We start from the raw sequence: 25,775 nt of genomic DNA on the forward strand, positions 1-25,775 counted from the left end.
AGAATGGAGAGTAGGATACAACAAACTTGGCAACTGACTTGCTATGAGAAAGAAACATGTATTGAGGATAAAATTCAGGCAATGTGACTGATATCAAAAGTCAAATATAACTCAGAAATTCCCATTTTTAATACCTAGGACCATGAAAAATTCATATTTTAATCATAAAAATATTTGACAAATGACTGTAACCAGAGGATTCTTATAAGAGTCCTGTTAAACCATAGGGTATAACATTCTAATCTCATTCTAAGCATGACACTGAATTCAGGCTTCACACTTCATTCCAGTGATCAATAAGGAATGCTCATATATTTGAACACCAATTCTCCAGTTCTTCTAGTTGAAAGCACCAAAATGCTTTGCAATAATAACCAGCGTTGAGAAAATGAGAGATAAGCTTTGTGTTGGGCCATTTAAGTGTTGAATAAAGGGTTTGGTAATCTCTGCTCTCACATTATTATCAATTAAAAATTGAGAGTATACTTTAAAAATTCCTAATGTATTTAACATTTATATCAAATTTCTAACTGCAGTTTTATCTTGCAAAAAAAAGGGGGGGGGGAATATGAAGCACATTCCCCTAGTTACCATGGTTATACAGTTTAAGAGTACACCTCGAAGGGTTTGTTCATATTAACATGATTAGTAACACTTCAGCTTAAAAACATAAAGGTTCTCATCAGAAATTATTAAACATTATTTTTCTACATTTTTATAAAAGAATGAAAATGTAGCATGTTCTAAAGGAGAGAAAACTCTAGGGACAATCTGTTAATAAAATTTTAATTAATCAATTTATTCATTAATTCACCAAAGATTTAAGTGTCTATTATGTGCCAGGCTGCAGGCTGGGAAATGGGAATAAAAGAACAAATAAGACTTAGTCTCAAGGAGTTCAAATAGCAACTGCGGAAATAAAAGTAAATTATAATACAACTGCAATAGGTCAACATCAGAAATGTATGTCAAGTGTCATGAAAGCAGATTGGAGATATTAGTTACTGCTGCCTAAGGGGGCTGAGAGAGACTTAAGAGAAGAGAGAAACTAAGGGACAACTGGATGGAGGGAAAGCACATTCTAGGCATTATCTAAGGCAGAGACATTTGAGTATAAGCGATATTAGAAAACAGCAAGAAGCTAAGTGTGGGAAGAGCTGAGGATGCTTCAAAAGAGTTTGTAGAAACTGAGGCTTGATGAGCAGCTTAGGGTCAGAGGGAACTCAGCAGGCATGTTTAGCAGGCTGTCTTCAGTCTACAGGCAAAGAGAATCAATCCCTTAACGGTTTTAAACAAGGGGAAGAACTTAGGAAATGGATTTGGGAAAGATCATTCCAGGGACAATATGGAAGATTCATTCATCCATTTATTTAACAGATACTTGTGGAATACATTACTAATCTCTAACTTTGTTCTCTGTAGTATTGCCAGCATTTGGAACTTTGCACAGTAGGAACACTATGCAAATCAGGAATAGCTACTGTGCAAAGTTCCAGATGCTGGGGAGACTACAGGGAACAAAGAAAAAACCCCTGCAATCCTGGAACTGAAATCCGAGTGATGGAAGATGGACAACAAAAAATTAGTGAGTAAAACATACATTATGTCAAAGAGTAAGAAGCCCTATAAAGAATCTTAAAGCAGAAAGAGGGATAGAAAAAAATGGAACAGAAATTTGATTCTAGATGGCTTCAGGAAGGCCTCACAGAAAAGGTGACCACCTGAACAAATCCCAAAAAGGAAAGTGAGTAAACATGCAGCTATCCAGGGAAGAATGATCTAGGCAGAGGAAACACCAAGTGACAAAGTCCTTGGGGCAGGCACTAGTAAGTTCAAGGAACAACAAAGACACCAGTGTAGCTAAAAACAATGGGTAAAGGAGAAAGTATTTGGAATGAGGCCCCAGAGGGGGATTAACAGGGGACCTGTGACAGCCAGAAAGTGACCACCCTTATCCCCCCAAAAATCCACATCCTAATCTCTGGAAACTGTCAATGTTACTTTCTACGGCAAAATTGACTTTGCAAATAAAATTAAGGATTTTGAGATGTGGAGATTATGCTGCACTATGTGTGTGGACCCTAAATGTAATCTTATATACCCTTGTAGGAGGGAGGAAGAGAGAGATTTGACACAAACACAGGGGAGAAGGTAATGTAAAGATGAAGGCAGGATCGATATGGTGAGTCCACTAGTCAAGGAATGTTGGCAGCCACCAAAACCCAGAAGAGGCAAGGAATAGATTTTCCCCGGAGCCTCCGATGGAGTGCAACCTTGCTGACACTTTGATTCTGGCTCAATCATACTGATTTCAGACTTTTGTTGTCCAGACAAAGAAAAAATAAATTTCTATTATCTTAAGCTATCAATTTATGGTAACTTGTTACAATAGCAACAGGAAATTACTAGAGAGTCATATGATGAATGAATTATTGGTAAAGAAGGCAGTCAAGAGAATATAATATTATAGGAGAAAGATTATGAAATCCACTACTAGGACAGTTACTGACAATAGATAAGAGAACAGACGAGACATCAAGATGCTTAACTGGTGAGATTTGTTTTCAGATTAAGTAAAGACAGCAGGAAAGCAAGGAATCAACAATGATGTTTAGGTTTCTAATTTAGGTAATTTGGCAGCTAGATTATCAACAAAGTCAAGAAATTAAATCAAGAACAAGAAGAGATTTAAAATAGAAAGACAGTTTAGTTGTACAAGATATGTGAATTTACAATGATCTCAGTGTATCCAGGGAGAAAGTGGAAGAAATTAACGTTTAGTAAGCAGTTACTAAGAAGGAGATTCTTTATACACATTTTTATGTTTAATCATTGAGACCATTTTATGCGGTAGACGGTACTGTTCCCATTTTACAGATGAGAACACTGAGACTCACAGAGTTAAACAGTGACAGTCCTCTATCTTTCTAGCATGCCATCTGGGAATGGAAATACAAGTCAATCAGAAATGAGAAGTTAGAAGCTGAACATAAAGATGTAGGCATTAACTTGTGATAGGTACTTGAAGCCATGAGAATAGATAACACTGCTCAGCATAGGAGACAGAGGGGACAGAGCAGAACCCCCCATGAACATGAAGTACTCTGGAGTTACAAGTTTCTTTCTATAACATCAGCGAGGAGGAGCTGGAAGAAACGTTAAAATCACTGAAATCGGAGTAAACCATATGCACAGAACAAAGGCATAGCATAAGGGATTCTGAAAAATAAAATAGCAGCTTAAAAAATAGATTTCAAGTACTGAATTCTAAGAAAAGAAAACCAGCAGCATGTCAACAATAGAAAATCCTGTGGAAAAAGCCTAGACTTACCGTTGGATCCTGTGTTTCTCTGAGTTTGTGTGTAAATGATAATAACTTATCCAGAGCTTCCTGAGGTACATTTGGGACCTATTTTTTGAGAGAGTTGAGGACAAACAGAAGGCATAAATTGGGATATCTGATCAATCAATCAGAAATTATGACTACTTAGCAAATAATATTAGAATTACATTTTTAGAAAAGTCATTCATTGTTGGTTACACGTTTAATTTATGGATAAAGTTGCTTATTCAACCTCTTAGGAAACACTGAAATCCCTGCTTTCTCTTTAGGAATCAGGTAACTTAAACCAAGACACTCTTCTCCATATACAATTCTATCACCACGATAAAACTGAAGGGAGCCTTTAACACAATTTAAAACTGGCCCATAGTGTACCCATAAAGAACTTTTCATGTATCATCATTTTCTATTTTGTTAGCTTCAGCATGACATTTTAAGTACGAATTAGGTGTTTTCTTACTGAAACCAAGTTCCCTTATTTAGCAGCAATCTTACATACGTATCTAAGTGACATAAGGTACATTAGGTACATTTATTTAAAGAATGGATACTCAAGGTGTCCATTTTTCCAAAAACATGTAAAACACATATTTGAGGGGTATGATCAACATATCAATGAACTCGGAAGAGCAACTGCCCAAATAACACGTATCGATTGCTTTTAACTATAACAAACTTCAATTAAGTACTTAATTAAGCTATAAGCAATTTTTATTTAAGCAATACCAAATTTAAGGTTTTAATTTTAAAAGATCAAAAAAAGATACTAAAACAATGACTAGGACAGTGTGATAATTTTAGAAGAATACTGCTTAGGGTTTCATTGGTCATTTAAGTAATTAGAATTTTTTTAAATGCTAAGTCCTAGTCCACATATACTTTATTTCTTTTATTCTTTAAATCAATCCTATGATGTAATAAATAGTATATCCCCATTTTTAGATGAGGAAACTATGAGTAATTTACTCAAAATCTAGAAGCTAATAAGTAGTGGATTTCACATTGAGAGCCAAGTCGTTAAACTCTAAAACCTATGCCTTTATTTACAACCATGCTTACAAGACCTACAATTAATAAGTTCATTCAGATGTTTCAAAGGGAATAAATGCATTTAAATAGAAGGTTAATAATTAGTGATCTAGAACAGTACTGTCCAATAGAACCTTCTATGATGATAAACATTGTATATATGCTGTTTAATATGGTAGCCAAAAGCTCCCATGTAGATACTGAGTACTCGAAAAGAGACTGAGAAACGGAATTTTTTTTTTTTTTTTTTTTTTTTTCCCCGAGACAGAGTCTCACTCTGTCACTCAGGCTGGAGTGCAGCGGTGTGATCTTGGCTCACTGCAACCTCCATCTCCTGGGTTCAAGCAATTCTCCTGCATCACCCTTCCGAGTAGCTGGGATTACAGGTGCGCACCAACAAGTCCAGCTAATTTTCTGTATTTTAGTAGAGACAAGGTTTCACCATGTTGGCCAGCCTGGTCTCGAACTCCTGACCTCAGGTGATCCGCCCACATTGGCCTCCCAAAGTGCTGAGATTACAGGCATGAGCCACCACACCCAGCCGAATTTTTTAAAAATTAATTTAACATGGTCAGGTGTGGTGGCTCACGCCTGTAATCCCAGCACTTTGGGAGGCTGAGGCGGGCAGATCAGTTGAGGCCAGGAGTTCAAGACCAGCCTGGCCAACATGGTGAACCCCTATCTCTACTAAAAATAGAAAAATTAGCCAGGTGTGGTGGTGTGCACCTGTAGTCTCAGCTACTTGGGAGGCTGAGGCAGGAGCCTTGAACCCAGGAGGCAGAGGTTTCAGTGAGCCGAGATCACACCACTCCAGTGTGGGCAATAGAGCAAGACTTAGTCTCAAACAAATAATAATAATAATAATAATAATTATTATTATTATTATTTAACGTGGCTAGTGCTACTGCATTGAAGAGTGCAGTTCTAAAACTCCAAAAGTGCTAACCACAATGCTTGATTAAGGCACACACACTAGAAGTCATCAAAGGACTAATCAGGCAAGTACAGGATACATTACAGTCTTGAGAGACCAGGACTACTTACTATTTATGTGTCTGGCCTCCTTTTATAGTAGGAACTTAAAATAGTCACCTTTCACTAAACAGAAAAATAAAAGGGATTCGAAAATGGCCTCCACCTGAGGAAAGAGGAGAGATAGGCCACATCCATGGTTCTTACAGTGTGGTTCTCAGACCAGCAGCATCAGTATCACCTGAGAACTTGTTAGAAATACAAATTTTAATATACCATCCCAGATCTACTAGCTCAAAAACTATGGAGATGGAGCCCAGAAACCTGTGTTTTACCAGGTCCTCCAGATGATGCTGAAAAATGTGGAAGTTTAAGAACCACTGACCTTCACCACTGTATGAGGAAATTTGGGAGTAAATGGGAAGAAAAAACTAAAAATGTCTAACTCTACTTCAGCATGTATCAGAGTGCCTTAAAAAGAGCTCAGCTGTAGAAAATAGACTAAGATTGGCTTTCTTCTTACCTTTTCCTTAATCACTTGGATTTCTTCACTTTTCACAAGTGGTTTCATATAATGGAAAAAGAACATGGTTAAGAATTCTGGTCCCAACCACTGGTGTGCTGTGCTTCCAGTAATAGGGGGTTCTGCCAAGGCAATGATTCTGAAGGAGGGATGGATAGGAAAAATGGATCTAAAATAGGAAAAAAATGAAAAAAAAAACATAACATATCTTTCATGTAGAAATCAGATCATGGTAACTAAAGTCTAGGCAATGTTAGGGCTATCATGCTGTTAATAATGTCAATGTTATCATACAAAGGGTTAGCTTTGAAAAAAACAAAGTCAGGACATTCTAAGAACATAAGATCAAAACAAACAATCACCTACTACACTGTTAGTAAATGTTGTACAATAACCACCCATGAAACTCCAGCCCTGGCACGAACCACTGCTTTTGATATACTGTTATGCCTACAACATATTTTCTCCATAGTGTCTTGAAATAAAATCCCATCCAGTTCACATTCATTATATAGACCATCTTTATTCATTTAAAACCCCTCAGAATCTCCTATCTCACAAGGAACCCACGCTATGTCAATCAAAAAGACCAAGAGGCACAATTCAGGATAAGGAGACTTTACAGTACAGAAAATGTAAGAAACATAAAGGGTTAGATTGAATTTAAAATTTAGATTGGGAATAAGAACACCTAAGTCTTAAAAAGGCAGAGAAAATAAAACCTTTATAGAAAGCACTCTTTTGTCATTTTTATAGGAAATGTTATGATTTTAAAGTGATCTCTTTTAAAACTCTGGTAGGGAAACTGAGGAAGCATGTAAATTTTCTAGGACACACAGAGGAGTAAGATAAGACTTCCTCTGTTTTGTGAAATGACTTGAATTATTTTTGGAAGAACTAGAAACCCTGTATCAGAATCTTAATCATGTGGATAATATTGTCCATTTTTATCAATTCTACTGAAAAACCCAGCAGAAATATGCTTTTTGAGGGTAATATAGTTCTTGCTAAGAGAAAGGATAAAACATAAACACTTGCCAAGAGCTTCAGAAAAACAAAAATATAGGTACCTAACTGGCATTTCACCATTAACTATAACATTATATTACAGCTCAAAAGTTAAGTGACTAAGCAACTAGAATACTAGGAGGTAGGATACAAGTGGAAAGAATCAGTTGAGTACTCTGAAGAGTTTAAGACCAAGTGCCATCAATACAACAGGCATGTCTACCAAGTCCCTGACGGCATGATCTGTAATTTTAGAGGCCACATCATCATTTGAAAACAAGGGGAAACCAATTTTTAGAAATTGGTCACATGAAAGGCCTACATGAAATGAATTCACAAATACAACCAGATGTCATTTCATTTCCCTCTAGGTAGAAAGAAAAAGACTTATTTGCAGGTGTTTTAGCAGGGCCTGGGGGAGTGATCTGTCCAAGAGTTGTTCTGGAAAAAGAGGGAAGGATAACAACATGGACAGTGCCTGAAAATCCAGAGGATAGCACAATTACTTAAGATTGCTAGTAAGTAGATAGCCATGTGACAGAAACTGGACACAGAAAATCCTGTGAGGGAAAGCCAAAGACGAAGGTTATTCCATTTTCCACTTCTGCTAAGTGGTTTGCTGTAATCCAGAAAACTGCCATAAAGCCCAGCAACAGATGTTGGATGTATCCTTGATCCTCCTCTCTCCTAGTTAGGACAAAAAAGGGTAGGAGAGAAATAGCCTGGTTTGGCTACCCAAAATTAAAGCTGCAGATGTAGTTTCTCAGTTAAGATAGTGAAGGATACCAAATCAGGGAATAAACAAAGTCAAAATACAACAGGCAAGCCAAAAGGGGAAGTCTAATTTATATCCTTAAACCAGTAGATCAGGAAGCCAGGTACCACAGTGGAGCTGTAAAATTAGAACTAAAAGAACAACTAAAATGAGAGCATGCTAAATGGTTTACATTTAAAGGTGATGGTCATTTACTGGCCCATATATTGTCGATAGCTTGCTTTTTAGTATTGACTCCAGCAGGGTTCTTAAGTAAGCTGGCCAAATTTGAAGAAGGCAGTTTCTAAGACAGCTGGTATGTTAGGCAGAGAAGTGTATAATGATTATAAAAACAGTCACCAAACTACTGAATAACAGGATGAGAAGGGCCTTTTTGTTTGCTAGGTTCTCCCTAAAGGCTTCCTTATGTACAAATAGGTTACATGGGAAGTCATTTCCTGATGATGACTTCCACAAGCCTGAAAGAGAGCAGAGGATCTGCTGTGTGCTTAAGGTGATGTGATAAACTGGTGGGTAATACAAAGACTGAAGAAGTGATAGATAATGAAAAAATTATGAGATAAGTGCCATTAAAATTTAAAATTAAGGTTAGGTTTAATTTTACTAAAATTTTAGCAAAACAAAAAAATAAATGAAACTAAAGATATGGCTTAATTTCAGACAAAAAGATATTATTTCCTAAAGATTACAGATTTAGAGAGCAAAAAGATCATTTAAAACAATTTTTAAAATAAAAATATCGAAGTCAATATGTTTGTCTGTGGGCATAAGTGTGAGTTTGTAGGAAGTACTTTCTGATGCTTCTCAGCAGTAAAAAGGAACAAACTATCAATGTACATAACAACATGGATGATCTCAAAACACTTAAGCTATGTGAAAGAAGCCAGACAAAAAAGGAACACACGCTGTGTGATTCCATTTATATAAAACTCTAGAAAATATGAGCTCTTATTATATGTCAATCATACCTCAACAGAGCTTTTAATAAAACAAAAAAAGACTTCAAAAATCTCCAGTTTTTAAAGGGAATCCTACGGTACATTTTCATTGAATTTGCACATTGGGGAACTTGAAAGAATAATATGGAAGGTTTCTATAAAGAACATCAATCATGAGCTAGAACAGATTTCATCATTAGTTTTCCATACTACAATACTAATGTTCCAATTTAGAACCCAGAGTTATACAGTTCTGTACACAGACCATATTTCCCTTTTTTCCTGTGCAGTGTAGCAAACTGCATGAACACATTCCTTATGCATCTTTTTATCAGACAGGGTCTAGTGTAATACTTGGGGAAGAGAGCAGACGCTAAATAAATAAATGTATACTGCTATTGTTAATGACCATCATTGCTATTAACTTTTTGAAGATCTTTGGTGGGAAGGACAAACAAAGGTAAGTAATAAGAACTGAACTTATGGTGTCCCAGCCAAAAGCTAGTCAAACTTGGTCCTGAATAAATATGTAAGAAGAGGTACACTCTCTGAATCAAAAAGACAAACTCAAAACATACAATAATAAATGATTACATCATTTATAAAGTACTTTCTGATGCTTCTCAGCAGTAAAAAGGAACTATCAATGTACATAACAACATGGATGATCTCAAAACACTTAAGCTATGTGAAAGAAGTCAGACAAAAAAGAGCACACACTGTGTGATTCCATTTATATAAAACTCTAGAAAATATGAGCTCTATATAACGACCAGAAGCAGAACACTGGGGATGAGAGAGGAGGGTAAAAAGGGCAGGAGTCGGGGATGACAAGGCAAAGGGTTTCAAATGGTTCCTTGACCATAAAAATGTTCAGAAAAAATTATTTTCTAAATCAGAATTTCCTTAAGGCTTTTTGTTTTGCAAATCAAACACAAAGACTTGGGCATAAAATCCTGGATCTATCTAGAATTTTTTTAAAAAATTTATATGGTCTGATTTGCTTGCAAAGAAATACTAAGTTTTCTAGGAAGCTAGGAGATAGTGCTTGGATCCTGTCTTCAAATATGGGTAAGAGTAAAAGGGTTGAAAGAATATAACCGATCAAGGATTGTGCTCAAATGTCCAGTTATGTTCTCCACTAAGACTGAGAGATTATAAACTGTTTTCAGTGTTCAATAGCAACAAATATAAATAAAATATTTAATAAAAATGCAAAAACACTGGAGCATATATAAGTACATCTAAGACTAGGCCACTAATCTTTATTGTTTCCCCAAGATAACCAGAAGCCCTTTCTTGGCAATATAAACTGTTAATGACAGAAACTCTCAATCCCCTCATTTATGGTCTGGCCAACAGCAGGAAAAGACATATTTAGCATCCTATAGTATTTATACTCCCCCTTTCCCTAAAGAAGTTTTTCTCATCAAAGGAAGGAGTTCTATTTTGGTCTCTTTTTCCTGAGGGAAATACAGGCATAGTATCTGGTGTATGTGGCCATCACACTATTTCTAACCACCACGTCCACAGCATTCCTGGTGTCTTGTAATATGAAAAAAGACTCTAACCCTTCTAAGGGCATGTTAGGCGTGTGATTACCTGCAGAGAATATAAAAGCCTGTAGAGCACTCCGGAGATCATCAAGATGTATAGTCTTGGTGAAGAATTACTATACAATGAAGGTTGGCAAAAGAGCCAAATATAATTGTTTAGAAACTGGGTTTCACACTATAAAGTTGAAAGGGTTGGTAGCCCACTGCTAGAAGCTGTTAATTATGAGACCCTCAGTTAATAGACTTTGTCATTAAAAGGCATCAAAGTATTCCTAATTACTAGGTTCACATAAGGAAACATTGCTAGCTCAGAAGGTCAACTAAAACTGGATTAATAGAGTTACCCTTACCTGAGTTTCCTCTCTGAAAGCAGGACAGGTATCTAAATTTACCAACTGGGTCTAGAAGCAAAGAAGCTCTTAAATCTGTCTTGGTCTTGGAAAGGGCTAGAGGAATGTTAGAGAAGGTTTCACAGAGGACATCACTCTTGAAGGAATAGCAGAAGTTTGCTGTACTGGTCCTGAGAGGTGAAAGATGAGGCTGGCAAGGCAGGCATGTGCAGATACTGGCCCTAAACACTGTAGGCGATGGAAACCACTGAAGGACTTAAACAGTGATGTGATCAAATTTACAGATCAGACACTTTAAACTTCTAGCCTATGTGTGCGGAGAGGAAGGGGTTTCATTCACTAAGTTAAGGTACTTAAGAGGAATAGCAGGTTTGTAGAAATGAGTTCAAAGTTTCTCTAAGACACCTAAGGAGAGACATCTAGTAGTCAGATGGCACTTAGGAGACAAAAATAAATTGGAAAGTGCTTTTAAAGAATGCTCTGTATATTGGATGGGTGCACTGTCTCATGCCTGTAATCCCAGCATTTTAGGAGGGTGAGGAGGGAGGACTGCTTGAGGCTAAGAGTTCAAGAGCAGCCTGGGCAACATAGAGAGACCCCTATCTCTACAAAAATAAATTTTTAATTAGTCTAGTGTGGTGGTGTGCACCTGTAGTTCCAGCTATTCAAAAGGAAAGCTCAAGCCCAGGAGTTTGAGTTGCAGTGAACTATGATAGCACTACTGCACCTCAGCCTGGGTGAAAGATGAGACCCTATCAAAAAGAAAAAGAAATGGAAAAAGAAAAAAAAAAAGAAAAGGGAAGTGGAGAGAAGGGAAGGGGACCAGAGGGGAGGGGAAGGGATATACTGAGAATGCTCAGTATATCAATGACAGATAAGGATGTAAGAGTGACTGACATTGCCCAAGGAAAAGAAAAGGCCAAGGAGAAAACCCTGGGAGCTACCAATTTAAACAATATCTGAAACCTTTTCCAACCTCTCAAGGCACAGTTACTAGTCAATTCGTCTTCTGTGTTTCCACAGCATTTTATACAGACCGGCAGTCTAACACTAAAAAACTGCATTGTGTTTATTTATTTACATATCTGTCTCCATGTGTGGTACGACACAGATGGCAACAAGTGTGTCATCTTAGAGCTGGCCCTCAATAAACATTTAACCTGAAGGAAAGAATGAAGTAATGCTAACACTCAATAACAAATACTTATACTTGCCAAATCAGTTATCTCCAATCATCAGTCTATAGATAAGATCATCTGGGTACTATTCTGGGAGCCTAGAGAGTGAATGACTCCATGGATTACCATTATAACATTCATGTTCAAAAACACCATCCAATTGCTATAGTTGGAATAAGAGCTTTAAAGCCAACTCTCAGGAGGCATTATTCTACAAAGTAGTAGAAGTTGTCCTAGGAGTACTGATTCCCTGGAGGTAGATTTATTTATTTGTACAAGACTGTAGAAGCTGTTCTTTCTGTTAGGCAGCTGCAAGTGATACCCCCTGAGCATCCACCATCCCCAGCCTCCAGAACTCTTCCTCTTAAAAAAGCAAAACAAAAACTTTCCCTGTCTTTCTACCTTTGACCTTTTTCTCTCTCTCAAAATCTTCCACAAAAAAGCTTAATATAAGTAAATAAAATAAAAGCTGAGTTTCTTTAAAGACTATTAGAAATAATCACTTTGCTAAAATTCAGTTCTGTGATTAAGTACAGAAATGAAAGGACAGACAATGTGGGTCATAAGTTTCTAATGTGGAGTTCAAATGCTACTGCCAAAAGTGATGTAGTAGCTATGACTAGCATATAGGATCAACACATGCTAGATAATGGGTCATATTACTTACAAGAACAACTCATGAAATAAAGTAATTTCCTCACTGAGTACAAATGTGCTGCTTTTACACTGTGCTGTGTCTTTTAGTCAAGCTGTCAGTCTTCTACTCAATAAACACAGTCCTGAAAGAAGTACTGCCAAGCAGCTTAAGAGAAGAATCTAACCTATTACACCCCTAAAAAAGAACATATTTATTTTCAGAAAGACAAAAATAAGTCACAAAATTAAATTAAGGCTAAGTAAAGTTAAAAAAATTTACCAACAATCCATACTATCAGAGTGAAGTGGATTCTGTAACATGATTGTGTTTAACAACAAAATTAAGAAAATGGTGTGGTTCTCAGGTAAAAAGAAAAACTACTGATAAGGAAAGGGATTAGGCTTTCAACTGTTAGAAATATTCAGACAACAAAGAAGAACCATTGTTAGGACATCTCACCTCTGAAAAGTTAAGGACAGACCAAGATACTGACAGAACATAATAGAGAAAATAAAATAAAATTAGAAGTTCAGCCCAGGAGGCTCAACATACATCTAAATAATAAAAGGTACAAGAAAAAAGACCAGAGGAAACTAAGTGGGAGTGGAGAGAGATCTAAGACGATGTAGGAGCCACAAGAATAAAGAGCCACAAGCCCAGATTAGAGTTCATCAGAATATACCACAGGAGAAACATGAAACTCACAGAAGGGCCAGGAGTGGTGGCTCACACCTATATTGCCAGCACTCTGGGAGGCCAAGGCAGGAGGATCCCTTGAGGCTAGCAGTTTAAGACATGCCTCAGCAACACAGTGAGACTGCTCCAAAAAAAAAAAATGGGAAAAACAAAACAAAACGGGTGTGGCGATGCGCAACTGTAGTCCCAGCTACTTGGGAGGCTAAGGCGGGAGGATGGTTTGAGCTCAGGAGTTCAAGGCTGCAGTGAGCCGAGATTGTGCCACTGCACTCCAGTCTGGTTGTCAGAACAAGACCCTATCTCAAAAAAAGACAAAAAAGAAAAAAAGAAATTGATAGAAGATGGAATCGATAAATATCAGGTGTGCCTGAATGTGCTGAGGGGAGATTTAGACAATAAGGGAAGTGTTTGGGATTAAAAATAAGACAATATATACATAGAAACAGTCACTTTCTCCTCAATGCTCCCATACAGTATTATACAGACCTTTATTCTAACATTTAATATTACATTGTAATTACTTATTTACATATCTGTCTCTCTTCATATGTAAGTAATTATTAACTTGAGGAAAAAACAAGATGTATGCGGGAAAGGAAAATGAGTGTTGTATAGTAAACTGCTTAAGTGGGTACATCTCTTTGGTTATCGTAATAATGTAAGCATTGAATAAAGTTCTAAACAAAATTATTATATAACTCTTTAGGAAGAATAAGGGATAGAAGTGTGCATGTGTGATGAGACAAGAGGTGGTGAAAGAGCTAAACATTAATTTTCCATGTAGAAATCAACAGATTATTCCTAACACTAAAAATAAATCAGATATCAATGAAAGTATACTGTTTAGTGACATAGAAGTAAATACCAAAAGAAAGACCTAACGTTTGAAAGTAGTACCCTCTGGGGAGTAAGATGTGGGAAATGGGAGACTGTCAACCGATCAATCTATGACAGGGAATGGTATTTTTCACAAAATACTTTGAAAAACTATCTGGCTCAAGTTTCATGCATGTTTAACAGTGGTAAAAATTCAAATGAAAATTTTTAAAAAGTAACTGAAGGAAAGAAAGCATTGCTATGATCTCTCTCCACTTTCTCCCAGTGACCTCTGGAAATAGAGCTGAGCCTAGTTTGTATTTATGAGGGAGACATAAATCCATAGTGACGAAGGTGGAAAACTTTGAGAAGAAAGTCCTATTAACCACTCTGAGCCAAATTCCTGAAAGTATTTTCATTTGTAAAACTGCCTGTGACCATTAGAGAACTTGGGTACTTTTCATAGAAAAGGGTTGTCATTTCCTGGACATTTGGAGACAAGTAGAATGCTTCTGATGTCCTAAGAGAAACTGCCAGGCAGGCATGCTGTGAGCTATTCCAAAATTGCTTTGAGTCATCCCTCTGAAAATATAAACTGTTCCATGACCCGTGATTCACATGCAAATAATGTGCCAAAGCCGACTGCTATAAACCGAAGTTACGATATGCGAAGGATCTCTAACTTGCCTCCCTAAACACTCAACCAACCATTTACCAGTCTAAAAGAGTTTGATAATGTATACCTCGGAAGTAAAAGCAGCTGTGTAATCAAGTGAATTTTTAGTGACTTGTACGGAGATAGGAAGGAATTTAGCATTTCCCCTCTTGGAAAAAATTCCAAGAAATTTTTTAACAAATTTCTTCTTAAAATATAAACAATAATAAATACACTTAATTATCTTTTACGAGATTTAAATGTTTTAAATAGGGCAGTAAACCCTTTCAGTGGTGAGACAGCTTCAATTAAACAGAGACAGATTAAGTGATGAGGAGTTCCTCTGTATGCCTATCTCTAATTCTGTTAAAATACCCATGGAAATGTAGCAAGATAGAAAATAACATATTTGTCAAACTTCATTCTATATAGTATGCAGCTGAAAGAAGTATTTTCCTTCAAACTTTTTATTTTGAAATTTTTTTAACTCACAGAAAATGTCAAAAATAGACTACAAATATCCACATATCATTCACCTAGATATTGCTGTTAAGATTTTACCACATTTGTGTTCTCACTCTGAGACAGAGAGAGAAAATGTCTGTTTGTACACACACACATACATGTCTTTTTTTCTGAAATATTTGGAAGTTGTAGACTTTTTTTTTTACTTTATCCCTTAAGTATCTCAACATGCATCTCCTAAGAATAGGAATATTCTCCTTCATAACCACAATATCATTATCATACTTAAGGAAATTAATAATTCAATAATATCATATAACATAGTCCATATTTAAACTTTTCTAATTTTTTTAATAGCTGTTTTTATTTTGTTTCCTCCTCCAGGATCCAGTCAAGTCTCACCATTGCATGCGGTTGTTACATCTCCACAAGAAATGTTTAAATAAGCTACAATGGGTAATCCAATATCAGATGGCATACTCCAACAATACTGATGACCTCCTTAGAGGATGAACCCAGTTAATTGTGGGCCCAGCTTTAGTTTTGTTGAGAGAATACAAAATACGAGATCAAAACTGAATTGATAGGGCAACAGAGGAAAGATTACCTTCTGAAAACCAATGTTCTTATAAAACATTTAAATGCTTATTTAAAAGTAAGGCTGAAAAGAAAAACCACAATGAGATACCACCTTACTCCTGCAAAAATGGCCATAATTAAAAAGTCAAAAAATAATACATGTTGGCATGCATGTGGTGAAAAGGTAACACTTTTACACTGCTGGTGGGAACGTAAATTAGTACAACCACTATGGAAAACAGTATGGAGAATCCTTAAAGAACTAAAAGTAGAACTACTGTTTGATCCAGCAATCCCACTACTGGGTATCTACCCCCAAAAAAAGATGTCATTATGTGAAAAAGATACATGCACATTCATGTTTATAGCAACAGAATTCGCAACTGCAAAGATATGGAACCAACCTAAGTGCCTATCAACCAACGAGTGGATAAAGGAAATGTGATACACACACACACACACACACACACACACACACACACACACACACACCATGGAATACTACTCAGCCATAAAAAGGAATGAAGTAATATCTTTTGCAGCAACTTGGATGGAGCTGGAGGCCATTATTCTAAGTGAAGTAACTCAGGAATGGAAAACCAAATATCTCATGTCATCACTTACAAGTGGGAGCTAAGTTATGAGGACACAAAGGCATAAGAATGATATAATGGACTTTTGGAACTCAGGGACAGGGAAGCTTGGCGGTGGGGCGGCGGGGGGGTGGTGAGGGATAAAAGACTACATATCGGGTACACGGCTAAAGTGACAGCTATACCAAAATCTCAGAAATCACCACTAAAGAACTTATCCATGTAAACACAAACCATCTGTGCCCCAAAAACTATTAAAATAAAAAATTTAAAAAAAAAATCACTGTCGGCCAGGCGCAGTGGCTCACGCCTGTAATCCCTTGGGAGGCCAAGGCGGGCAGATCACGAGGTCAGGAGATCGAGACCATCCTGGCTAACACGGTGAAACCCCGTCTCTACTAAAAAATGCAAAAAATTAGCCGGGTGTGGTGGCAGGTGCCTGTGTTCCTGGCTACTCGGGAGGCTGAGGCAGGAGAATGGCATGGACCCAGGAGGCGGAGCTTGCAGTGAGCCGAGATTGTGCCACTGCACTCCAGCCTGGGCAACACAGCGAGACTCTGTCTCAAAAAAAAAAATAAAAAATCACTGTCATATTAACAACAAAAAAGCAAATAAAACAGTCGATTAGGTTAAAAAAAAAAACAAAAGTGAGGCTGAGAGTACAGAGCACACCTTGGAGAGCAACCTCAAGTTTTAAGAAATGCCAAAGTAGTGGCATATCCAGGACACCAAATTATTAAATTGTTCAAAGTTATCTTGGCATTATTCTAGGTTTAGAAAAATCATAAAAAGTATTATTTTTAACTTAACAATAAATTAGCAATGGGAGTAATGGACCCGAAATTACCTCTTCTGTAGCTGTTCATCAGACAGTTGCAGCTCCTCTTTTAAACGCATATACCTGTCTTCTCTCAGCAGCCTAGAACCATCATAGAGGCTTAGCTCTCGATCATGGATTAACCTAACAAGATAAGAAAAAAGCCCGAAAATAAATTAATCTGTTTTGAACAATGAAGTTTTTAGAGGCAGAATCAGTCAGCCAACAGTCTATTATTGCTGGCAACTGAGTCTAATAATTTTGTTAGATGGACCTTTCAAAATTTCAAATTGGCTAGTGCTGTTATACTTGGCAAAACTGTTGGTTTCTGCACTGGAGGGCAGTGGTCATAAATACTTGATAGGGATATGAAAGAGGGGGATGAGGAGAAAGAAAGGAGGAGGAGGAGGAGGGAGAGCAAAAGAAACAGCTGAATGAGTATCTCAAGATAACCACAAGGTACATATTAATAAACAAGGCAGGTGGCACTTACTGTCTTCAGTCTAAAGTAACTCTGTAAGGGTTGGCATAAAAATATTTCTATCTTTGGAATTACAAGATTTAAAAATACAAAAATCTTTATAATGAAATAACTACATTGCTTTACATATGGCAACTCTGATGGTGACCTAACCATCCACATCACACATAGCATAGTCTTCCACATGTTGCAATGGCTGAAAAGCACTGTTTTATACCTCACACCAACCCCTAAGTTTCCTAATGCCCACAATAGAGTTAGCCTACATAGCCTCCATTCTATAAGCACTGAAGGGAGTGGATGCTGTATAATGCAGGGGGGTAGGAGCGTGGCCGGCGGAACCAATCAGACCCGGGTTCAACTCCAGCTGTGCACCTTACTAGCTGAATGAGTGGGGAGATGGAGAACGACTCTATCTCTCTAAACTCTCGTCTTTCATAACGTTAAGGCAACAGTCACAACTCTACAATATTAATGTGAAAACTAAACAGTTAATGTAAAATGGATGCTTAATATAGCTGTTCTCAGTCTTGACTGTACATTAGAACCTTCTGGGAAGTGTTTAAAAATGCCAATGTTCAGACCTTGGCCTAGACCAATTACATCAGAAAATTCTGACGGTGAAGCCCAGACATGAGTTTTTTTCTTTTTTTTTGAGGCAGAGTCTCCCTCTTGTCACCCAGGCTGGAGTGCAGTGGCGCGATCTAGGCTCACTGCAACCTCCGCCTCCTGGGTTCGAGCTATTCTCCTGCCTTAGCCTCCTGAGTAGCTAGGATTACAGGTGCATGCCTCCATGCCCAGATAATTTTTGTACTTTTAATAGAGACGGGGTTTCACCATGTTGACCAGGCTGGTCTCAAACTTCTGACCTCAGGTGATCCGCCCACCTCGGCCTCCCAAAGTGCTGGGACTACAGGTGTGAACTACTGCACCCGGCCCACATCAGCACTTTTTTTTTTTTTTTTTTTTTTTTTTGGACGGAGTCTCGCTCTGTCACCAGGCTGGAGGGCAGTGGCGCCATTTCGGCTCACTGCAACCTCCACCTCCCAGGTTCAAGCAGTTCTCCTGCCTCAAGCCTCCTGAGTAGCTGGGACTACAGGCACAAGCCACTACACCCAGCCAATTTTTGTATTTTTAGTAGAGAAAAGGTTTCACCATCTTGGCCAGGATGATCTCAATCTCTTGACCTCGTGATTTGCCCACCTCGGCCTCCCAAAGCGCTGGGATGATAGGCGTGAGCCACCGCACCTGGCCGGCATCAGTATTTTTTATTGCCATCCTGCAAGGTGATTCCAAGGTTGAGAACCTGAGAAGCACTGGCTTAGCACAATGCACAGAGTAGGTACTCAATTAATGGTAGTAGCTGCTTCTATTATTACTACTTGCAAACATGCAAGAGATAGCTAATAAAACGGGACTATTACCATGTCTGCAGTTGTCTGGGAGAAAAAAAATATTGTAAATCTATGGAACGTTTATGGTAAATCACTGAAAGTTTGTGACTATTTTTAAATGTTCTAAAATCTAATCAGGATTAACATAATGTATTTAGAATTTTTAATTACATTCAGTATCTGCATCACGTCAAGAAAAAAAAAACTCTAAGTGGTTAGTTGGATAATGGCTTATTCTACTTATTTAACCTTTCCTAATGAGTTAAAGTTAAAAATCAAATGTCTGCAAGTTAGAGAACCAAAATAAATAAAAAATATCAGTATCATTAATCTCCTAAAATGATACAGGATGGGAATATTTTCTACAAAAGTTACACATGAAGAGCCTTCTCTTAACACTAAATTCTAGAGAAGTTTTAGGAATGTGTGGAAATTTTTCCCAACTAAACCAAAATAAGAAAACAATAGTTATAGAAATGTTCAAGTTTACAACTAACAAAGTGAGCTTTTTTAGTCTATATAAAATATAATTTTAAGCTATTATATATTTTACAAACAAAACTACTTTTCTCTCTCTGTCAAAAAAAAGACTCCAACAAAACCAAACAATAATTAAGATCGATGATTCGTAAGGAGTATATAAATACTGAAGCTGTGACTCTGACAAATTATAGAAACTTCAGCAATGTGACATGCTGCATATATAGACCTGTATATATAAACTTTTTCAAACTTAACTACTGAAGCACTTTCTTTTTGGAGCGCCTACACACGGAATTTTGCTACGGGAATGGCTTTTCCCAAAATGTTCATTATTTGGAGTTTTACTGCATTGTGTTTATAACAATAAAAAAGTGCCATTCTACTTGGTATAGAATCATGATTTTTCAGGATCTACATAACCCAGTTTAAAAAAAAGAAAAAGAATGAGACAGTTCCATCTTTACTGCTTAAGTCAGAGTGGGGTGTGTGTGTGTGTGTGATTTTTGTGACTCATACCTACCTTTGCAATACAGCAAGCGTGCCCGCATTCACCCGGTGAATGCCATCCAGCAGGACCAGCTTGCCTTCCAGAGCAGCATTCACAAGGGGTGAGGACCGCCAGGCAGTGTCTCCATTTGGAAGGGTGTATCTCTGCTGTAGCAGATCACGTGCTGTCATATCCTAAAACAAATCCCCACCACCCACCAAAGAACATGACAAATTAATTTTTAAGACATGCAAGGTAGCTTACATGGCTTTATAGAGTCACCTCCATCTGAACTTAACATTCCATATAATAACAGAGAAGTCATATTCTCCAATCCCCAAAAAGAAAGCTCTTCAGAAAGCTTTTTTTTTTTGTCATTTTAAGATTTTTTTCCATTACTCATTACATAATATAGTAAGAGTGAGAGGTTTTTTTTCCCTTCTTTATATTTAGCATTTTCTTCTGCTTTTAAAATGTTTGTTTACATAATGGCAGTAATTTCCACCTGAATAACAGAATTTAACTCAATCAGCTCTATTCCTGTGTTTTCGTATGCCAACTCTTATGGTGACCTAACCATCCATGTGTTGACTCAATTTTAAAATGAGAGATCATGCAAAATCAACATGCAGAGATGTTTATCAATAATGTGCATTTTCTAGCAGTTGATGAGTTTTCCTGAAAAGCTATGCTAGGACCATTACAATGACTCATTTTACTTAAAGAAGCTTGATAATGGAGGAAATTGAAGAGGACACTCATCAGATGAGGTACAGGAATTGGGAAACAATAGCATAGAACTTACAAGCAATTTTTAAAAGCACACACACAATGTGCTAACAATAAAATAGTGTAACAGACTTAAGCAAACTATTAATAGTTGTGGCATATAAAAGTTTATCTACTGTAAAAAACTGGAGCTATATAATATGAACAATTTTTTCTTACATGTGCTAATGTGGATAGTTTCTTTTCTATCACCTTCAGATACATTTTGTGCGACTTATAGCAAACAAAAGTTAAACACATTTACAGTCATTTTTATCTAAATATTTAAAGTCTTCTGTAAATTCTTGGCTACACACTCCCAACTTTCAGCAGATAGAAAACTAATGAATTTGCTTTATATTCATAATGGCAACAAATCTGTATTGAAACCAAGATTAAAATTTAAGTCTTAATTGTTTCAATCTTCTCACTATAAAGAAAGTACTGACTAAATGGCTATTATTAAAAATTCAAAAAAACCAGATGCTGGCAAGGTTCTGTAGAAACAGGAGTATTTTTACACTGTTGGTAGGAGTGTACATTAGTTCAACCATTGTGGAAGACAGTGTGGCAATTCCTCAAAGAACTAGAGGCAGAAATACCATTCAACCCAGCAATCCCATTACTGAGTATATACCCAAAGGGATATAAATCATTCTATTATAAAGATATATGCATGCGTATGTTCATTGCAGCACTATTCACAAGAGCAAAGACATGGAATCAACCTAAATGCCCATCAATGACAGACTGGATAAAGAAAATGTGGTACATATACACCATGGAATACTATGCAGTCATAAAAAGGAACTAGATCATGTCCTTTGCAGGGACATGGATGCAGCTAGAGGCCGTTATTCTTAGCAAACTAACCCAGGAACAGAAAACCAAATACCACGTGTTCTCACTTATAAGCAGAAGTTGAATGATGAGAACACATGCACACATGGTGGGGAACAACACACACTGGGGCCTGTCAGAGGGTGAGAGGAGGGAGGAGGGATAGCATCAGGAAGAACAGCTAATGGATGGTGGGCTTAATACCTGGGTGATGGGATGATCTGTGAGGCAAACCACCATGGCACACGTTTACCTATGTAACAAACCTGCACATGTACCTCTGAACTCAAAATAAAAGTTGGAAATTTTAAAAAAAGAAAGTACCAACTTAGGAAGTATGAATAGGCTTATTTTGAATCATAAAGACCTTTGAAAAACAGTAACATTCAAACTCAGCAAGTTCCCATAAACTTAAAAGGCTGGTTTTGACACATTGTTCAAAATTTGTTCTTTTTAAATAACTTTATTTAATTCTTCAATTATGAATTCTAAATTCTATGCAAACTATATGAGCAATATCACTCTCTTGATGCCAATGACAGTTACAACAACCAAGACTAAATTGATCACCATCATCCATGTTTACTGAGACAGTCACGACATTCCTCATTTTTCCTGGGCCCAAGCAAAAGATTCATTCCCACTCATGCTTATGCTACAGAACACCAAAGGGATCGCTCTCAAGAATAGGACAAAATCAAAATAAGTGTCTGTGGGTCATTTTTATAGTCAAACTATGAAAAAAATCAAATATTATATATGCATATACATGTGCATATAAATACATATGTGTCTATATATGTATGTATACAAATATATACAAACACACAGAATTTTTTAAGTAAATATAAAAACAGATAAATTTAAAGAAAACTATTGGTATGAATTATTCCAGAAAAATATTTGCCATAGAGTTACATCACACATTACCTTGAAAAAGTAAACAAACAGAAAACACAGTTTAGCGTAGTGGTTCAAAATTAAAGATAAATTATCAGAAACAGCTGGGGAACTTTTGAAACATATATAAACTTAAGCTCCACTACCCTGAAGATTCTGATTCATCAGGGCCAACATAGGGCCTACCATCTGTTTTTTATTAAACATTACATAGATAATTCTGATATGCCTCCCAGGTGGGAAACACTGCTTTAAAAGATATTAAATTAAAATTCACTTATCTATACCCTTCCTTGTTCTAATATGATGTGAGACTGCAAAAAGATATACAAAGTGCACAACAAAATAATATAAATTAAAAGTAAAGTTAAAAAAAAGAAAAAAAGAGTAGGCTTTGTCTATTTTAAACATTCCTATTGGAATTCAGAGAGGAGATGGCAGGATGAAGGCATTCAACTAATATCATACTTTCAAAGAAACTGATGGATGTTAATTTTGAAAATCACAGCTTCAGACTGAAAATAGCTGATATCCTGGCCCAATTAAGGTCAGGAGTCTTTTGTTTGGGCCCAGGAAAAGATGAGGAATGTCGTGACTAGCAGACCTAAGAGGCTCAGACTCCTAAAAAGCTGAAGCCAAAAACTGGTAACATTTTTTTTTTTTTTAATTTCAATAGAAAGAATTCCTCATTCTCATACCAACATATCTGAATCACCATTCTGTGCATGACATAAAAAAGCACTATTTCATTTGGTCATGATTCCCAAGATTTTTATATCTTATTAATTCACAGGATGTGTACAGTACTTACCTTATTCAAGTAAGTAAACATTTATACTAATAGAGATGATGAGAAGGACAACTAGTACATAGGGCTCTTCTTTTACAACCTAGTAGTTGGAGACTACCTTACATTTGCTAAAGTAAAATGAATGATTATTTTTTGCTACACAATATGCAGCAGCAGATCAATATAGCTCAGTGCTATAAATGCCAACCAAAGCTATAGACCAGAAATGTTCTTCCTCTTTTCAATCTTCGGAGGGATAGAACATGGGAAATACTTGATATTTCTTAGAAGACTAGCTCAGTTAAATTTTATCACCTAAACTCTGTATACCATATTAGAAAGAGCCATTCTTCATTTTTAATAAACACACACGTGCAGATAGACAGATAGATGATTGATAGATAGATAGACAGACAGACAGATAGATAGATAGACAGACAGATAGATAGACAGAGATTTTTTTTTTTTTTTGAGACGGAGTCTCGCTCTGTCGCCCAGGCTAGAGTGCAGTGGCGCAATCTCGGCTCACTGCAAGTTCCGCCTCCCGGGTTCACGCCATTCTCCTGCCTCAGCCTCTCCGAGTAGCTGGGACTACAGGCGCCCGCCACTGCGCCCGGCTAATTTTTTGTATTTTTAGTAGAGACGGGGTTTCACCATGGTCTCGATCTCCTGACCTCGTGATCCGCCCGCCTCGGCCTCCCAAAGTGCTGGGATTACAAGCGTGAGCCACCGCGCCCAGCCTAGACAGAGATTTTTAAAAAATATTTTGTAGAGACAAGTTCTCACTCTGTTGTCCAGGCTGGTCTTGAACTCCGGGCCCCCAGCAATCCTCACACTTCAGCCTTCCAAAGTGGCAAGATTACAGGCATGAGCCACTGCCAATTTCTAATAAACCTTTGCATCAAAATAAAAACCTTCCTAAAAGAAAGAAAAGCACTCCCTTTAATATAAGCTATTGGTTTTCATAATTAAGAACTTCTATTGAAAGACAAACATTTCAGCTTTTCCTTAAAGAGATAGTTGGCCCTACTTTCCCCAATATTAGTTATTATCAGAAGCTATTTTCAATTGTGTGAAAGTGCAAGGACACCAAAGTAAAACTAAACTTTCACAGAACAACTGAATCTAATCAAATCTAATAAAACTTTTTCAGCATAGGCTGAATGGGGAAGTGATATGAACTAATTTCAGGAAATAAGCTAATGTTTAAACCAAAGTAACATCATTTTCAAGGGTTTCTGTCTATAGAATATTTTGGTTTGCAGTACCATGAAATTATTGTTTTAATATCTTTAACAGACACTGCATCATGGAGTTGTGAAAAATATATATCATTTCCTCATTCTTCCCATCTACATGCACATTGCTATAGTAAGTAGAAATGCAAATTTCTTTTTAAAAGTGTGCTTATTCCATACGGACATTTGGGAAACACCCTAATAAAAATCAAGAAAAATCAACATCCTCATTTTTGCATATATTTTTCTTATCCTGAAACTCCTGAACTTAAGAGAATAAAAATAGCATTAATGATATCATAGAGCCTGCTCCACTTCCTCTTTCTGCATTTCCTTAACATTTTTAAAATAACAGAACATGAAATTTAATTCCTTTAGGTCTACCATTGTCTAACTTTGAACACCTCACTTTCATTCAGATCCCTGGAAAATATCCATGTATCTCTTACGATTCCATGTCAATTGGAATTATGTTCTTTTGATTTGTAACTGAGAAACTCCACTGAAAATAAAAACATCCTGTTAAAATGAGAAGCATAACTCAAGAAATGGATCAGAGAATATAAATTTGAACCTTAAAGCAACTATATGCCTTAAATGTTTTTAGTACCTTTAAATGATCTAAGCTAATTTTTTTGAGAATTCCCTTGAGAAATCCAGATACAGTCAATAGCTCAATAAAATAACTGTACTAAGTGGTTGTGTGTATTATTTCTGAGGGCTCTGTTCTGTTCCATTGATCTATATCTCTGTTTTGGTACCAGTACCATGCTGTTTTGGTTACTGTAGACTTGTAGTACAGTTTGAAGTCAAGTAGCATGATGGCTCCAGCTTTGTTCTTTTTGCTTAGGACTATCTTGGCTATATGGGCTCTTTTTTGGTTCCACATGAAATTTAAAGTAGTTTTTTCTAATTCTGTGAAGAAAGTCAATGGTAGCTTGATGGGGATAGCATTGAATCTATAAATTATAGATTATAAATTTATAGTATCTAGAATAACATTAGAATTATTTTTCCAAGGCACAATGTCATTCAGAAAAAAATCTGAAAATATTATAGTAAATTTTTAGTGTATAAAGAAATTTGAGCTACCTCTCTTACTGATACTAAAGTAAAATTTTACATTATAATGCACATATAGCTGTCTTATAGGAAATTAAAATGATTGTAGCAAAAGTAGAATATCAAAGTACATACAGAGTATGACTTCAACCAGGTTTAAAAAATACACATTTTTAAAAACTGTTTTGTTGTGATATAATTTACATATCAAAAAATTCAACTGTGTTAAGTGTACAGTTTAATAAATTTTACTATATTAAAAAAATAGAAGTAATAATAATTATTACAGCTAATCCTTATGGAAAGCATAACAAGTGCCAGGCACTTTGCATATGTTAACTCATGTAATCCTTATAACCTGAAGAGCTATGTACAATTATATTCTTCATTTTACAGAGAAGA

The 25,775-nt window shown here is 36.6% G+C and overlaps 1 protein-coding gene across 1 annotated transcript in view; it reads right to left on the minus strand.

Annotated features, from left to right (window-relative positions):
• VWA8 (von Willebrand factor A domain containing 8) overlaps positions 1–25,775 on the minus strand; it is a 427,846-nt gene that overhangs the window by 277,849 nt on the left and 124,222 nt on the right. The window contains exons 13-16 of the mRNA XM_032150771.2: positions 19,809–19,969; positions 16,961–17,074; positions 5,868–6,036; positions 3,332–3,409 (exon numbers count right to left, since the gene is read on the minus strand). Of these exons, the coding sequence (XP_032006662.1) occupies positions 3,332–3,409; positions 5,868–6,036; positions 16,961–17,074; positions 19,809–19,969 (522 nt within the window). The remainder of the gene's footprint in view (positions 1–3,331; positions 3,410–5,867; positions 6,037–16,960; positions 17,075–19,808; positions 19,970–25,775) is intronic.

The sequence above is a fragment of the Hylobates moloch genome, unplaced genomic scaffold (genome assembly GCF_009828535.3).
Source record: "Hylobates moloch isolate HMO894 unplaced genomic scaffold, HMol_V3 SCAFFOLD_4, whole genome shotgun sequence".
Taxonomy (NCBI): domain Eukaryota; kingdom Metazoa; phylum Chordata; class Mammalia; order Primates; family Hylobatidae; genus Hylobates; species Hylobates moloch.